Source organism: Elephas maximus, chromosome 2 (genome assembly GCF_024166365.1).
Source record: "Elephas maximus indicus isolate mEleMax1 chromosome 2, mEleMax1 primary haplotype, whole genome shotgun sequence".
NCBI classification, from domain to species: domain Eukaryota; kingdom Metazoa; phylum Chordata; class Mammalia; order Proboscidea; family Elephantidae; genus Elephas; species Elephas maximus.
Window position 1 is genome coordinate 214,077,231 of NC_064820.1, and position 16,840 is coordinate 214,094,070.

Here is a 16,840-nt window from a genome sequence, read left to right on the forward strand (position 1 = left end):
CAGAGAGCCTTAGTGAGCAGTAATGCTGAATTTGGCCCATGTCTTCACTGCCTCTTCCCCTTGACCCACCCCACCCTGGGGGCCACAGCATGACACTGCCTCCTTGGTGCTGACAGATGGCATAAAGACAAAATGAAGGCCCTGAATGAGGAGCGTGGTTTCGCCAGTGCCTCACCCAGGTCTTGGGACCCAGTCTCGGTGAAGGGGAGGCCACCCCAGCTCACAGAAACTGAAAGTATTAGTCAGAGGCCAGACCTGGAAGCAGGTGGCAGGGCCGGTGTTGTCCACAAAGGTCATATAAAACCAGAGCCGCTGTAGGCTGGACCCAGTACCTGATGCATGTATTTAAGCTTTAATAAATTCTTTTGATTTTTTTTTTTTTTTTGCCACCAGCAGGTAAATATATTAGTAATTATTGGAGCATAAGGGGGAAAGAATACTGGCTTTTGTTTTAGCTCTGAGTTCTCAAAGCATCTGACAACAAAAGAATGCTGCTCTCAGTCACTCAGGGAGGCCTGGAGTTTATCATGTGCACTTCACCACTCTAGGATGTATCTGATCATTTCCATTTTGGAGTTTGTGAATCTACCATTTAAGTATTTGGGGGGCTTTTTGTGTTTGTTTTGTGTGTGTGTGTATGTGTATCTTGTTTTTTCTGGTCAGGTCACACAGGCACACTCAGAGGAACATGTAAATCCTGTGCATGTTAACTAGTTAAACCCTAGTTCTGTGACTGGAAGGCTTCACAATGTTGGCTGAGAGACACGTGGTGTAGGTGTTAGAAGTCTCTTTTATCAGGTAGATAGGTTTCCAGGTCCAGCTCCCCTGCTCACTACACATATGTCCTAAGCAGGTTACCAGACCCCTCTAAGTACCGGTCTGCTCAAAGGTGCCCCAAGAGCCCTGACAGACCCTACACACCCCCAACCCCCACCAAGACTGTGATGCAGAAGAGTGAGGGACGGCGAGAGAGTGCACGGCACAGGGATTGAAAGCAACAGCCCACAAGAGCATTGCTTACCCAGCTGGCTGTTGTTCAAGACGGCTGGGTCAAAAAGCAAAGAAGTTTCTGGGATAAACTGAATGCTTCAAAGGTCAGCGGAGCAAGGGCGGGGGTTTGGAGACTATGGCTTAAGGGGACTTCTAAGTCAATTGGCAAAACAATTCTATTATGAAAACATTCTGCATCCCACTTTGAAATGTGGCGTCTGGGGTCTTAAATACTAACAAGCGCCATCTAAGATGCATCAATTGGTCTTAACCCACCTGGATCAAAGGAGAATGAAGACCACCGAGGTCAAACGATAACTATGAGCCCAAGAGACAGAAAGGGCCACGTGAACCAGAGACTTACATCATCCTGAGACCAGAAGAACTAGTTGGTGCCCGGCCACAACCGATGACTGCCCTGACAGGGAGCACAACAGAGAACCCCTGAGGGAGCAGGAGATCAGTGGGATGCAGACCCCAAATTCTCATAAAAAGACCAGACTTAATGGTCTGAGACTAGAGGAATTCCGGCGGTCATGGTCCCCAAACCTTCTGTTGGCCCAGGACAGGAACCATTCCCAGAGACAACTCATCAGACATGGAAGGGACTGGACAGTGGGTAGGAGAGAGATGCTGATGAAGAGTGAGCTACTTGTATCAGGTGGACAATTGAGACTGTTGGCATCTCCTGTCTGGAGAGGAGATAGGAGGGTAGAGAGGGTTAGAAATGGGCAAAACTGTCACAAAAGGAGAGACTGGAAGGGCTGACTCATTAAGGGGAGAGTAAGTGGGAGTATGGAGTAAGGCGTATATAAGCTTATATGTGACAGACTGACTTGATTTGTAAACGTTCACTTAAAGCTCAAGAAAAATTATTAAAAAAAGGCTGGGTCAGCACAGCTGTTTAGTGTCTTAGTGGTGCAGGCTAGTTTTCCTGGGTCACTCACTGTCAGTGTCCTCCAGAGCAGTGAAGGTCCTTGGGAGAATCTTCCAGAGTCAGCTGACAGATAGTTCCCTGTGGGGCAACGGCCTTGAGACCCTGCTAAGCTGAGAAAGTCCTCGCGTGCCCTGGTGACCCTTCCTGACCCTTCACTCCTGCCTTCCCAGGTTCTACCTCAGCTGTGTGGGTTTCCCAAAGTGCCGGTCAGCCATATGGTTTCCTGACTCTGTTCTGGAAGCCAGCAGGGATGAGAGTGTGTGTCCAGTCTGTCAACCACAGCCTGTTTACAGGTAAGCGGGCATCCAGGCATGCCACAGGACAGTCTTCCTGCTCCTGTCATGGCATGGAGGGAGATCCCCAGGGAGCTTGCTCAGAGCCACCTCAGGGCCCGTACCCTGTTGACAGTGAGCGGGCATCCAGGCCTGGCCTCCTCTCCTATCATGGCACAGAGGGAGATGCCCAGGGAGCTCGCTTGGAGCCACCTTGAAGCTCTGCTGTGCCCAGCGTCCCCTTGCTGCCCAGGCAGGGGGAAACCCAGACTGGTTGGGCAGGAGGGGGCCCTCCATACATTGTGACTGAACCCAGGAGGCAACTTTCCTTCCGCCCTCTCCAGATAGGCTTGGAAACGTGCTCACTTAGTGTTTGTGGCTCCCAAGCTCCTCTAAAAAGGCCAAAGCCCTAATGTAGACATTGGTTCTCAAACTATTCATAGGGCCCCTTTGTGCTCATTGAGGAACCCAAGACGCCTTTGTTGTGGGTTATGTGTATCAGTATTTACCATAGTAGAAATTAAAGCAGAAACATCTTTTAAAACATTTACTGATTTCTTTTTAAAAAATAAACACATTACATATTAACATAAATAACATCTTTTTATAATAAAGTACTTTTCAAAGCCAAAAAAAAGACATCGTACATTTGCAAGTTGAATGTCTGGATTAATAGAATACTTCTGCTTGTTTCTGGGCTCAGTCTCAGTTATCACCTGTGTTGTCTCCTCTGAAAACTGCTCTGTGCACACGCCAAAGCTTGAGGTCAGGACAGACAGCTGTTGGCACTAGTGTAGAAAAGCTGTGACCTTTCCTGGAAGGCCCTGAGCACACCGTGAGAACTGCTGGTGTCTAGCACCATTAGCTTCCCAAGGTGGCTGTGATTCGGTGGTTAGTCTGAGGTCTTGAGTCTCATTTGCTGGGGGAAGTTTGCTGCTGAGACCTGTCTGGACTTCCTGGGGCCTGGGGGCTGCAGGGCTGGTGAAGGGAGGCCTAGTGTGATGACTCCTCTCTGTGGACTGGGGAGAAGACTTCTGAACCTGGGTGTTCATGGTTTTCCTCACCTCTGGCCTCACTAGGTTGAAGTTGAAGTTCAAGCCTGGCAGCATTCCCCCGACCATGCCACTGGAGTTCGTTGGCTGCATCGGTGGGTGTGATGAGACCCTCAGGGAGATCTTGGACCTGAGATTTCCTCAAGGGCCCCCCCGAGCTCTCCAGCCAGCCAGCCAGCCTTCAGGCTACTCGCAGGCCAGCCAGTCCCTGAACAGAATGGACAGCAGCCAGCAGGTGCACCCCCAGCTTCCTGGCAACAGACAGACTGGACCCCCCAGGGCTCTGGCTCGGGCTCTTCCGCCACCTGCTGCCATTGCTGAAAGCAACTCTGTGACCTGCAACTGTGGCCAGGAGGCCCTGCTGCTCACCGTGCGGAAGGAGGGCCCTAACCAGGGCCGCCAGTTCTACAAGTGCAGCAGGGGCAACTGCAGCTTCTTCCTTTGGTCTGACGGCAGCCCACCAGGCACAGCCGGGCCTCCTACCTCCACAGCGAGACCCCCTGGCACCTCCCTGGGATACTCGTTGGGTTCGGGGAGCCACCTGGGCAGACTTGGCAGTCCAGGGGTTGGCGGTGGTGGCACCTCCTGCCTGTGCAGCCAGCCAGCCATTACACGGACTGTGCAAAAGGACGGGCCCAACAAGGGGCGCCAGTTCCACACGTGCTCCAAGCCCAGAGAGCAGCAGTGCGGCTTCTTCCAGTGGGCCGATGAGAACGCAGCCCCAGGTGAGGTGGGCACAGGGCTTGTCCTATTGGCCCCATCTCTGGGCAGGCAGACGTCAGCCCTCAGCTCTCGTGGTAGTCTCCACTTCAGAGATAAAGCAGGGAGAAAGCCAGGTAGTGTGGTGTGGGGACTCAGCAGGGGAGCTGGGTCTCCTATGAGGTAACACGCACCACACCCTGCAGCACACCCCTCACCTCCAGTAGAGAATCGCTGCTGGGATCTGACACTGTGCTGATATATTTTGTACCTGTCTTCTTTCGTCTTCATCTGATAAGCGTTGTTATCCCAACCGGACAGGTGAGGAAAGTGATGCCCAGACAGACAGAGTAACCTGCTTAGGTCACAGGGTGACAGAGTCAAGAGTGGAACTCAGGTCTGCCTGATTCCACATGCCTCTCGTGGCCTTTGTAAACCTTGCAGGACCATATCCATATCCCAGTGGTGGTTACCACTGTGCTGGAACCACATTCGAAGCTTGGGAAAGGTAGCCAGCCCTGCCTTTTACATGCTTAAAACATGACAGGATTCCTGTCCCCCTGGTCAGAAGAGAAGTGGTATCTGGCCTCCAGGCCAACTGACTAATGGTCCCAGGTAATCAAGCAGGAAGGTCTGTTGAGGGACCAAAAGGATGCAGAACCCAGGCTTCCTTCCCTGGAAGCAGGGTGAGCGCGTGGATGGGTTTGCTCGCCTGTCTTTGCTGCCTTACCCTGTGACCAGGGGTCTGTTGCTGGCATGGTTGCCACTTCTGTAGGTGAGCCTGTGGGTCGTGTCCTCCTGACAGGACAGTGAGAGGGAGGATAGCCTCCCCAGCTGAGTGTCCTTCAGTGAGAGGGGTCAGGTCAGTGTGAAGTGGCACGTACCTCATACCTCAGCAGGAGCTGGCACATGCCTCACACCTTGAGTGAAGTGGCACGTGCCTCATACCTTGACAGGAAAATGGCATGCCGCCTCACACCTGAAGTGACACACCTCATACCTTAATGGATGAAGTTCCCTCCATAGGGGAGCACCTGGCCTACACTCTCCAACAAGCTTGCATCCTGTTAAGTCGCCGCTTCAGTGTGTCAGTTTTAAACTTAGCGTTCCCTGACTTCCCACAGGGACGTTTGGAGCCACACCCTGGCCGGGAGGCAGAGGGAATACCCACGGACCAGAGGCCAGAAGCAAAAGACCCCGGGCCAGTTCTTCTGACACAGAGTCTACGGCAAGAAAAGTCCGGAAATGCAGCCTTTGCCACCAGCCTGGACACACTCGACCCTTCTGTCCTCAGAATAGATGAGGACAGAGTCAATAGAGTGGGCCCTGCATCGGCCCTGCCCCTTGTGTCTGAATTGTCCAACTAGGACTGGGGACCGCTCACTGCCCTGGAAACTGGAGGAACATGTTGGCTTGGGGAGCCTGGTCCCCCTGGTCTAGGAGTGCATGGTCCAACTGCTCCTGGGAAGTCTGCCTCCAGTGAACAGTGGCCCTCTGTCCAGGCTCAGGAATGACCGTTGCCCCTGCTGAGAAGTCCTAGAGCGGCTGCCTTGTGGGTCTGGGACTGTTGGGTTAGCACATAGGGGAAAAGCTGGCAGCTGAGGGTTTGGGGGAGGTAGCACTCCCAGCTGCAGCTTCCTCTGCTGTGGAAGAGGAGGGTGGAGGCAGAAGCCTCTGTGAAAGGAACCCTCAAGGCCTCCCCCGCTGTGGAGAGCTCCCAGTGCAGGCTTGGGCAACCTGGCCCTACTCTCCCACCACCAGCCATCCTGGAAAGAGCAGTGTAATCCAAGGACATGGCTCTTGTTCTGAAGTTGTATCCTCAGAGGAGGCTTTATTCCCTGTTCACCTAGAGGCCATGGCAGCCAGGGTGCCCCACAGTTAAAGTGCCTTAATAAAGGATTCGCCTGATGGGAGTTGGTGCAATGTCGGGATGTGCAGGAGCCATGGGTCCAAACACCAGCCAGTGCTGGAGAGAGCTACCGCCCTACCCCTAAACCATTTGTCCCTCAGAGCAGAGCAGATGCCTGGGGCAAGACTGAGACTTACCTTTCATCCTCCACACTTCCCAGAGGTTGGTACACATCTTACATGCTTGCGCAAAGATGCTGAATAAAACATGACCACATTGGTCTTATTTTGTAGCTCAGAAGACAAGGGGCAGTGCCCAGAGGACACCCCTGGCTGGTGAGGAAACGAACTGTTGTCGGGTCTTAGACCACTCAGAACAGTAGCTGGTACCCTGGCTGGGCATCAAGGTGGAGAATTTTTATAGCACAGATTCTTAGAGTTGCTGCTGGAGCTTCTGGGTCAGCAGGTGTGGGGTGTGGCCCTGCACTTGTGTTTTATGTATTTTATTTTTTAATCTCCCTTTCCCCCAGCCCCTGACAACTCCTAATCTGCTTTCTATCTCAATGGATTTGCCTGTTGTGGACATTTCATATAAATGGAATCATATATTTGTCCTTTTGTGCCTGGTTTCTCGCACTCAGCCTGTTTTCAGGGTTCTGCCACGTGGTAGTGTGTAGCAGTGCTTCATTCCTCTTGGTAACATTCCATTGTGTGCATATACCACGTCGTGTATCCATTCCTCTGGTGATGACATTAGAATCGTTTCACCTGTTGACTGTTGCGAGCAGTGCTGCTATGAATATTCATGTCCGAGTATTTGAACGCCTGTTTTCAAGTTCTTTAGGGTATATATGTAGGAGTGGAATTGTTGGGTTATAGGGTGGTGTGTTGGTTGCCATCAAGGCAATTCTGACTGATGACAACCCCCATCTGTGCAGAGTAGAAGTGCTCCATAGAGTTTTCAAGGCTGTGACCTTGTAGAAGCAGATCACCAAGCCTGTGTTTTGAGGCAGCTCTGGGTGGGTTTGAACTGCCAGCGTTCTGGCTAGTAGTCAAGCACTTAACCATTTGCGCCACCCAGGGACTCTTGATACAGTGGTTGTATGCTCAGCCTACTGAAGAACCCCTACACTATTTTCCAGTCCCACCTGCAGTGGGCGAGGGTTCCGGTTTCTCTGCATCCTCCCCAGCGCTTGTTAAGATTTTTATTATTATCATAGCCATCCTAGTGGGTGTGAAATGGCATCTCACTGGGGTTTTAACTTTCATTTTCCTGATGACTAATGACATTGAGCATCTTTTCATGTGCTTGTTGGCCATTTGAATGTCCTCGTTGGTAAAATGTCTTCATATCCTTTGCCCATTTTTTAATTGGGCTGCTTGTCTCTTTGTTGTTGAGTTATAGGAGTTCTTTATATATTCCGGATATAAGAGGCGTTTTCTGGTTTTTAATCTTTCCACTGATAATTCCTCTTGTGCCAGGACCAAGAACTGCGGGATCAGACTGTACCAAAAAGGTTGCATGCTTTAGGCCAGACAGACCTGGGCTGTGGTCTTGGCTCTCTGCTGGCCTGCTGTGCCACCTTGAGTGTGTGTTCACCTTTTAAGCCTCAGTCAGGCGTCTCATCTGTAATAGCGTGTTTCCATTCAGCATCACATTCCTTGGTGGAGGGTTACAGTCAAGCCCAATTGCAGTGAAAAGTCACAAATAAAACCTATCACAGTTTTCCAAGTCTGTTGGTGGCCATGCAGTGATGAGTTGGTCCTTCCCCACCTGAACCTAACTGGGAAGGTTGACCCATCTGTTGGGCCCGATCTCCTCCTGCTTGTGCAAGACAAGGAAGAGCAGGCCCACCCCCTGCTGCAGATGGGACTCTAGAATCGGCATGTCACACACACTGGCTTCCTACCTCCAGCCTCCCCCAACACGGCTCCCCCTGCCCTTAAAAGTCAGACGGAGGGTCTGAGAGGAGAAGTACCTACCCAAGGCGTCACAGCTACCAGGCAGCTAACTGCAGGTGAAAGCCAGACCCTAAAACTGCCTACACTCGTTGCTCTCAAAGGCCTTGTCCATTTCCCGTGTCCGGGTTGAGAGCCTCACACGCTGCAACACCTCCGCCACACATGCTTTCTCACATGGCCCCTCCCCGACATCCACAGGAAAATCAACAGAACAAGGGCCAGCTCTGCACACTCAGGCTCCAGCACATTCCTGGAGCAGATGGAGTCTAAAAATGCATCTCTGCTCCCCATCCGTGGCTGATGTGCTCTGTGAGCCCCGCTCCACCCAGCAGTGCTGATGCCCATGCTGGAGACACCAGGCTCTGGGTGGGAGCTAGGCAGAAACTGCTGCTCTCTGAGGTAAGGATGGTCAAGATGAACTCACCACCTGCCTCCCCGCACCCCGCCCCCCCGCCACCGCCCGCCCAGACCCTGCTGTAGCCAAGAACTGGACCACAAACAGCATCCTGGTTTCCTGCACTGCGCCATATGGGTGACAGGTTCACCGTCCAGCCTCTGCAGGGAGTGCCAGAGGGACAGATCTGCGCCCCTCTCCCTTCCGCAGACCACTGGTTCCCAAGTCTGGGACAGTTCAACCTGAAGTCCACAGACATGCATCCACAGGGAGTAAGCCTGCAGGGTCAGCCTGTACAACCACAGCTCCGACCACTGCGCTCATTGGCACTGGCTGAGATGGGCTCTCAGGAAGGTGGAACAGAGGGTCTGAAACCAGCTAGGGGCCTTCACATTTGGAATACACTGAGGTACTGTCTACCACAACCTCAGCTTCCTCAGTGACATGCAACTAGACTGTAATGTTACTGAGGGTTTTAAGAGTTTCTTTTCCTGACAACAAAACTATTCATAAAACATGGAAATGTTAGACATATATAATATACATGACTGAAAGGCAGAGGGGTGACACCCATGGCCCTGGCTTACAGGCTGCTGGGTGAACTGGGCCCAAGCCCAGCTCCCAGACCATCCCCCTTTAGGCCACCTCTTTCGTCCACTCTGGAGCCCTCACAAGCTTGGAGGCAGCCCCTGAGGCCTCCAGCTGACCAAGCTTTTGTCTTGAAGGGGAGGTCGATCTTAGACCACATCTGAGACTCCTCCAGAGCCACGTTGGAAGAGCCGGGGTGGATGGAGGAAAGGACCATGGGGCTCCGTGGCTTGTAAACCAAAGGGCAGCTGTGCTCCTTCTCAGGGTAGATTCTGGTCCATCAAGGTCTCTGTACCTGAAGGCACCTGGGGCTGATGTTGATAGGATTTTGTGTTTCCTTAGCACACCTTAGGCAGATAGGGTGAAGTCACAGACCAAGATGTCACTGGTGGGAATATAAATCGGCTTTCATTTTTCCATCCCAAAGTTAAAATCTTAGGAAATTTGGAAAATACAGAACCATGGAAGTTGGTGGGGGTGTTTATGTACACCAACCCTGACCTCTCAATGTTTTGCTGTATTTCCTGCCAATACTCTGGGGCTTTGTTACTTAACATGCTAACTGAAGTCCTTTTCAGATGCAGTTTGGCAAGATCATGTTCAGGGTCTTAAGGATGTTTGGAGGCTTCGACCTGTAATTCCACTGCCAGGAATCTCTTCCAATGAGAAAGCTCCTGTGCACAGAGACTTTCTTCAGAGCCCTTTGTATTTTTTTAATAATAGCAAAAACTGAAATACAACGTGACTGGTCAGCTTTAGGGAAATAAAATGGTACACTCATTTGATAGACTATTTTGCAGCTTTGTAAGTATTCCTGGGAGTCCCTGGGTGGTACAAATGGCCAACACGCTAAGCTACTAACTGAAAGGTTGGCAGTTCAAGTCCATCTAGAGGTGCTTTGGAAGAAAGGCCTGGAGATCTACTTCGTAAAAATTAGCCATTGAAACCCCATGAAACACGGTTCTCTGACCACACTGGGTCACCATGGGTCGAAACTGACTCAATGACAACTGGTTTGGTTTTTTTTAAGTATTTCTGAAGGAAACCCTGGTGGCATAGTGGCTAAATACTACAGCTGCTAACCAAAAGGTCAGCAATTCAGATCCACCAGGCGCTCCTTGGAAACTCTACGGGGCAGTTCTACTCTGTCCTGTAGGGTCGCTATGAGTTGGAATCGACTCAGCGGCAACAGGTTTGGTTTTTGATTTTTTGAAGAGAAGTGCCTATAAACTAATTTACAAAAAGGACGTGATATGGTGAGATTTATTCTTGAGTTGTGTTAGGGTAGGGGATCTGTGGGTAACATTTTTTAATAAGTTTCTTATTTTCCAGTGTGTCTTACTTTTGTTTGTATTTGCACTAGGCAGTCCTTTTACCCTGAGCAGGTAGAATTACTGCTTTACCATGAGTCATCAGAACCGTCTTTGGCTCACTTGGTAAAGCTACAAAAAGGAGTTGGCATGCCTGTTTTTGCCAACACAGCTGAAGATACCAATATTAAGGCATTTAAGCCCTGGCCTGGACAGATGGGTTGGCATCGTCCTGGGCCAGCGCCACCAGAGAGCCTGCTAGGGTTCTGGCAAAACAGCGAGAAACTGAAGTTGCGGATGTTCGCCTTGGATAGGTGACGCAGCCACAAACACTTTTTTCTCCCTTTTAATTTAAGCCTAACAGCCTTCACTGGCATGGATTCAGTAAAGTTAATACGAAACACGCCGAGTTTATAAAACTTAGAATACTACATGGAGATGAAAACTATGGCCCAAACTCTTTCTGTCCTGGTTCTTTCTTACTGAAACCCGTGTACATGGGGGAATTCAGAGCCTCCCAAAGCAAGTGGCCTCTGCAGAACAGACTGCCTCAGGTGGGCTCTAAACTGAATACCCCATCCTCCATCAGAGCTCAGACTGGCATTGCCGCCACCAGGCCCACCAGTCTTCTGATGGGCCACGGGACTGGCAGTTTCCAGGCCTCAGGGTGAAGCTGGTCAAGTGGGAGAGCACCAAGCCACACACTCTGCCTCGGCACTGGTGAGCCCTGATGCCTAGCACTTCACTCCAAACCCTCCAAAGAAGGTTGAAGGCCCCATTTGTACCAAGGAGAACACCACAGGCCCTAGCCAGCCCTCTACCGCCACTAGAGCTGCTTAAAGCTTTCTGCTTACCAAGGCCAGAGTGCCCCTTTGACCCTCGGCCACAGAGTCAGCAAGCCTGTCTCAGCTCCTCCAGGGGCAGCACACATACTGCCTTCCAACACAGCTGCACCTCCCAGAGGGGTGATAGCCCCTCGAATGAGCGAGGACTCGGACCCTGCTCCCCCTTCTCTGTTCACCCTCGAGTCCCAGCCAGAAGGGGGAAGAAGTCACCTCTGAGAAGACAAGGGGATGGGGAAGAAAAGAGAAGCAGGAATGGAAATGACACACCTGTGGTGGCCACACCATGTGGACACATGGTCCCAGGTCCACCCCAGGCTCTCTGTAGCCATGACAGGCCTCCTCTGTCATCCATGGTGACAGAGGTGAGCTCGTTGGGCTCCCGCAGGAATATTGTGATGTACTTGCTTCACACCTGCTTCTCTCACCTGTCCAAGGAAGGGCAGAGACATGGAGAAATCGCCTTCCCCTGAAAGGTGACTGCAAGTGGCCAGAGGGCTTGGGAAGCAGCTCCCTGTCCCAGAAAGCTAGTGGGCACAGCAGGGATCCAGGAAGTCAGCATACCAAGGGAATCTTCTAGTATTCCCACTCCAAACATCCCACCTACTTTTCTAGTGAAACCCTACCACCTCCCTGCTGACTCCAAACCCTCTGGTCAGGCTGCCAGGGCGAGCCACAGGGCTTCCAGAAAACTCTACACGGCTCTGTATGGCAGTGCTACCTGCACCTCACCAGCACATGACCCACACGTATGCAAGGACTGTTCTTTTATTCTGGTTCACAGTCTTTGAGACACAGCTTTGTTTCGCAAGAAGGGCTTTGGAGAGACACGGAAGCACCTGGGCAGGAAGGCAGGCTCTCCCTCCTGCAGCTCCCCCACCCCCTCTCTGCCAGGCTCCAAGGTGGCAGGCTCCTAAGTCAGAACAGACATCAGCTGAGAGCCACTCACTCGGGGACGCAGCTAGCTGGCCCACACATCTGGCCCCTGCTGTCCAGCCAGGTGAGCAGCAGCTACAGCGGAGCCTCCTGGGCTCAGGACAAGGGAACCAGCACCAAGTCCCTCAGCCCTCCCAGTGAGGACAGGGCTCTCCGGCGGCCTCACCTGCCCAAGGAGAAAGCCGGCCCAGTCGAGGGAAAAGGCGTCTTCCCCGATAGGAGAGGTGATATCCCGCTCCCAAGCATGGCTCTAGAGCTACAGCTTATGAGAACAACACACACAGAGACTGGAAAAACACCACACTTCAAAGCCAAAAACTGTATTCCAGGAGCACCAGGCGTAGCCCCTGGTCAAAAGAACAAACACATGACAAAAGCGGCACCAGAAAGCCCCAAGATGCCTTGAAGCTGCATCCCAGGAAGTGCTAGATCCCTCGGTAGAAAAAATGGAGCTGACCTTCCACCCCAGCTGGGTGGCAGAAGCCACATTCCATCAGTGGGTTCGTTGCTGGTGATGACAGAGCCCAAGGGGGGCAGAGATGAGAGGCTGTCAGTCCACGCTGCAAAGAGGCAGCCCAGCTTGAGCACAGGTGACAGCAATCCAAGCTCTCTGGGTGGGTCCAGGCAACTGAGCACCTGTCATGCCCATGTGCTTAGGAAACGTGCCCCCTTTTATTCTAGCTGAATGCAAGAGAAAAGTACTCTCTGAAACCCTGAGAAGGAGGTGTGCACAGTGCACCAGCATCAGGGCCTGGGCTGGCCACACCGCCCCAGAGCAGCCACTCGGGGGCCTGCAGGCCGCTGTACAGCGCATAGCCAATGCTGTTAATCTCCTCCTCACACAGGTCGCCAAAGAGGTTCACACTGGGGTTGAAGTGGCACAGCAGGCTGGCCTGCTCGAGGCTTCCAATGAGCTCCTCCAGGGCTTGCAGGAAGCGCGACCCCAGGGCTGTCTCGGCCCAGTCCTCCTCTTCTTCCCCCAGGCGCAGAACCACCTGGGTGAGGTGGCCCCGGCCCAGCCGCCCCAGGACAGGATGACGGCAGCAGATACTACACAGCAGCCGCAGAAGCCGCTGACGGGTGCCGGCATCTCGGTCATCCAGGGCCCGCAGCCTGGCGGCCTCAGCCTGGTAGAAGTCCTGCAGCCAGAGGTTCCCGGCCAGTCCCTCTAGGGGCCAGGCCAGGAGGACGTGGTCATTGGCAACGGTGCCGACCACAGCAGGAAGCACAGCAATAGTGAGCTCCAAGTGCTCCTGGCGCACCTCGAGCAGCAGCTCCTCAGAGGTCACACTGGGCTGTACCAGGCACCCAAGAAGGCTGCTGATGGCCGGCCAGTTGACGGAGGTGGCCAGCGCCTTGTGGAGCAGCTCCAGCAGGAGCTGGGCACACAGGTAGCCGCCCACCAGGAAGCGGTCCCAGGGGCTGCTCCCACGGGGCCGAAACTCCAGCTGGGTCCGGCGCACAGCCCAGCAGCGAGCATCCTGAGCCACAGTGTCAGCCCCCGGCACCAGGCCCCACAGTTCTGGCTCCAGTCGAAGTGGCACCAGGAGGCGCACAGGGTCAGTGCCACTGGCCTGCAGCCCATCAAAGAGTGGCCCACCAGGCTCCAGGGCCCCAAAGGGCAGTTCTAGGAACTTGCTCCGCAGGAAGGCCTGAAGCTCGAGGCTGACATCGCAAGCCAGCTGCTGGGCCACAGCCACATCGACTGCTGGGATGACCACGTGCTCCCGCTCGAATGCCAGCAGCTTCTCCTGGAAGGTCAGGCACAACGGTGCTGGGGAGCTGTGCTGAGGTGGCGTTCGGGAACCACTGTCTCCAGGCCCCTCTGCAGAGCCAAGGGGTCAGGGAAATGTATCAGCACAGCCTCGATGGGGCAGATGTGTAAAGGGGCCTCCACCCAGTCGCTAGCTGCATGACACCTCGGCCTCATTTTGCTCACCTGTGAAGTGGGGACAACAGCAAGGCCCTCATGTCTAGTGAGTGCTCGATAACAAGCTCTCATTGTTCCCAGCTCCGAACACCTTTGCCCTATAGTTAAGACATCTTCCTGCAAAATCAGGGAGTTTGGGCTCTGGCCTCTCCCTTGGACAAGTCCTGCCCTCTCTGGGCCTTGGTTTCTCCATCTGAGGCTTCCCCCAGGTTCCCATGCCCCCACCATAACACTGCTGCCTCACTCTGGTACCAACAAGTGGGAAGAGAAAAACGACCCCTTCTATGCTGGGGAGAGGGGTAGCCACTTGCCTGGGGTGGCACAGGAGTCAGTGGTGGAGCCTGGGCTGAACTCAAGGACCCTGTTCATGCTGCATCTCCCAGATGTGGCGACCAGAGCGGGGCCCACCCATGTCAGGTGGGTGCCACTCACCTGGGACAGTGGGTGAGAGGGCTGGGGTGGACACAGGCTGGCTCAGGGCAGCAGGTGGGGGCTGGGGCTGGGGACGCGGCATGGCCTTGAGCAGGCTCAGCTCCTTCCAGCCATCCTCCAGGCAAGTGGTATTGCCCTTGGTTTCATCCTCCTCGTCCCTTGGGCTGGTGGCTTTGTCAATGAGCTGCAGGCAGAGCAACACATCAGAGCATCTGAGGCCTGGGCAGTTGCAGGTGAACAAAGCCCAAGGGCACAGCAAGCCCAGGGACACAGCAAGCCCAGGGACACAGCAAACCAGGTCGTGAAGGGGAAGGGGAGGTGCCCAGGCCCCAGGCCCTGCACAGCCCTGTATATTCCTGTGAGCCCAAGGGTGACCCTGCCACCCTTACCCGCTTCACAGCCAGAGTGGCAATGCCCAGCGCAGCAGCCGCGCCCACGCCCAACACCAGGCGGGCATTGGCCAGCAGGAAGTCCACGGCACTGCCCAGCACAGCATCATCTTGTCGCTTCCCTCGCTTCTGAGAGAACTCCGCCATGGTCAGCCTGTAGGAGTGGGAAGCCAGGCTCACCTGGGCAGGAGGGGCAGGGAATGGCAGCCACTAGGCCAGGTTGCTGAGTCGAGCCCACGAGGAGAGCTTCCTGGGAATTTCTCAGGAGAAAAGCCATTCGCATAGTTTCTCGGGAGGAGATGGGGGAGCTGCCCAAGCCCCCTCCCCAAAACCTGCAAACAACCCGCCCTCTGTAAAGGAGAGATCACAGAGAGACCCTCAGGCCTGTGGCAGGTCAGAGGAGGCCCATCCTCCACCCACCCACCTCCCAGGACACTACCAAACACCTGTGAGGAGAGTAGTTGTCATGGCCACCCTGACTTACACACACAGTGGGGGATGTGGACATGGACCCACACCAGCAAAGCCTTCAGCCTCCTAACCACCCCAGAGTCGGATCAGTCCTCCCTCCAGATGGCCAGTCTGAGGCTGCCTCTTCCCGAGGTTCCCAAGTGGGGCCAGCACAGCAGCTCTCCGATCTCCAATCCACTCTGTGTACTGAGGCCCAGAGAAGACCAGTGACTTGAGGTCCCAGGTCTGAGACTCCCAGACCTTGGGTGGAGACATCCGTGAAGCTCAGGGGCCACAGTTAAACTCCCAGATCTTGGCAGGGCAGCCCCTGGTAGACAGTGAAATGGCCCAGGCTGGCAGAGTCCTGCCTGCAAACGGGCAAGTGCAGGTCAAGTCTGAAGGCCCCGCTTCCAGGAGGCAGAAACTGAGGCAGCTCCAAATGTGAAGCCCCCAGAGGACTGGCCTAATTTCTCCAGACAGAGGGCTCTCCTGGCCTCTCAGGCTTGGGACAAGAGGGATGGGGAGCTGCAGAAGCCAAACAACAAAGAAAGATCACGGCCTGAGGGCCCTGCCTGTCTCCTTAACTGTCAAAGGGCACAAGCAGGGCAAGGAAGGAGAAGTGAGAGACCTGGAAGTGTGACTGCGTACTGGGGAAGTGGGAGGAGAAGACAGAGGTTTCTCCCGGGCGGCCCACCATGGTCTCAGGTTGTAGGAGGCGGACTTCTGCCCTCAGGCCCTACCCACCAACCGGAGAGCAGATGGGGGGTGGTGACCAAGGTGCAAGCTTAGAAGCAAGATGGGTCCCGTTAGAACAGTCTGAGGAGGAGGGGGCAGATGACCCTGAGTCACAGCCAACTCTGCCACCACGGACTTCTGCCGTCCCTGCCCTGCTGCGGGTGCCTGGGGCTTGGTCACAGGGTGAGAAGATGCCTGGAGCAGCTGAAGCCCAAAGCAGGCATGACTCAGCCCCAGACACCTGCCCAACAGCCCCAGCTAAAAATAGGGAGAACAAGCGAGCTCTGGGGCCTGGGGAGGTCACAGGCCTGCCAGTGACACGGGGGCCAGGAATCCACTCTGCAAAGCGCTTTAAATTCTCCCACCCGTCAAAATGGAAGTCAGCTTAGCCCCTGGTGGAGTCCCGCAGCTCCAACCCGCAGCCTTTCAACTCCGGGAGGAAGACCCCACTCTTTGCGGCCGGGCCCTGGCAGCGCTCGGGACACCGCCGCCTGAGTTACGGCCCCGCTGACTCCTGGGGGAACTGAGGTCCTGGGAAGGTGCAAAGCCTCGAGTAAGGGCAGAACCTAGACTCGAACTCTGGCCGGAGCCCTTCTCAGCTCCCTACTATGCGCGCAGACCACGCCCCCGACCGCGTCCCAGCAGAGGCCACACCCGACTGGGTGAGCGGGCAGTCCGCCGCGCTCCGGCCATACCTGCTTCGCGGCTTCAGCACACGCAGCGGAGGGCGCAGAGGGACCGCTAAGCCCCGGAGCCCCGCCCCGCTCAGGATGGAACCTGGAGGAGCCGGCACCGAACGCCGAGACCCCGGGAAACTGTAACACCTCCAGGGCCACACAGAAAAGCAGGCCGTATCTCCAATCAGAGTGCGCGGCGCTCCAGCTCACGGTCCAAAATACTGAACGGCTCAGCCAATAGCGAGCCTGCCACGCCCCCTTGCCGCTGACGCGCTCCCTGGGGGCGGGACATAGCGAACGCAGTTGTCCTTTAAAGGTACAGGACTGCATTTCGAGCACGCGCAGGGAGGTGAAGTAGCAGTGTTCCTGTGCGGCGCAGCCACCGTGGAGGTCCGTA

The 16,840-nt window shown here is 54.6% G+C and overlaps 2 protein-coding genes across 12 annotated transcripts in view; one reads left to right on the plus strand and one right to left on the minus strand.

Moving 5' to 3' along the window:
• TOP3A (DNA topoisomerase III alpha) overlaps positions 1–7,533 on the plus strand; it is a 47,553-nt gene extending 40,020 nt beyond the window's left edge. For all 4 annotated transcript variants that reach the window (XM_049874712.1, XM_049874713.1, XM_049874715.1 and 1 more), the window contains 3 exons: positions 2,098–2,220; positions 3,279–3,976; positions 5,075–7,533. In XM_049874712.1, coding sequence (XP_049730669.1) covers positions 2,098–2,220; positions 3,279–3,976; positions 5,075–5,253 — 1,000 coding nt within the window. In that variant the 3' untranslated portion in view covers positions 5,254–7,533. The remainder of the gene's footprint in view (positions 1–2,097; positions 2,221–3,278; positions 3,977–5,074) is intronic.
• Positions 7,534–11,328: 3,795 nt separating this feature from the next.
• Positions 11,329–16,621, minus strand: MIEF2 (mitochondrial elongation factor 2). Of its 8 annotated transcripts, none has more exons than XM_049874719.1 (5): positions 16,462–16,621; positions 15,066–15,238; positions 14,582–14,761; positions 14,193–14,376; positions 11,329–13,655 (listed from the first exon to the last, which is right to left on the minus strand). In XM_049874719.1, the coding sequence occupies exons 2-5, from the start codon at positions 15,087–15,089 to the stop codon at positions 12,508–12,510; spliced, it is 1,536 nt and encodes a 511-aa protein (XP_049730676.1). In that variant the 5' UTR covers positions 15,090–15,238; positions 16,462–16,621; the 3' UTR covers positions 11,329–12,507. The 8 variants fall into 8 exon arrangements, with proteins under 8 accessions (XP_049730676.1, XP_049730679.1, XP_049730678.1 ...); XM_049874722.1 differs by having other exon boundaries at positions 15,066–15,359; XM_049874721.1 differs by having other exon boundaries at positions 15,066–15,399.
• Between the last annotated feature and the right edge of the window lie 219 nt (positions 16,622–16,840).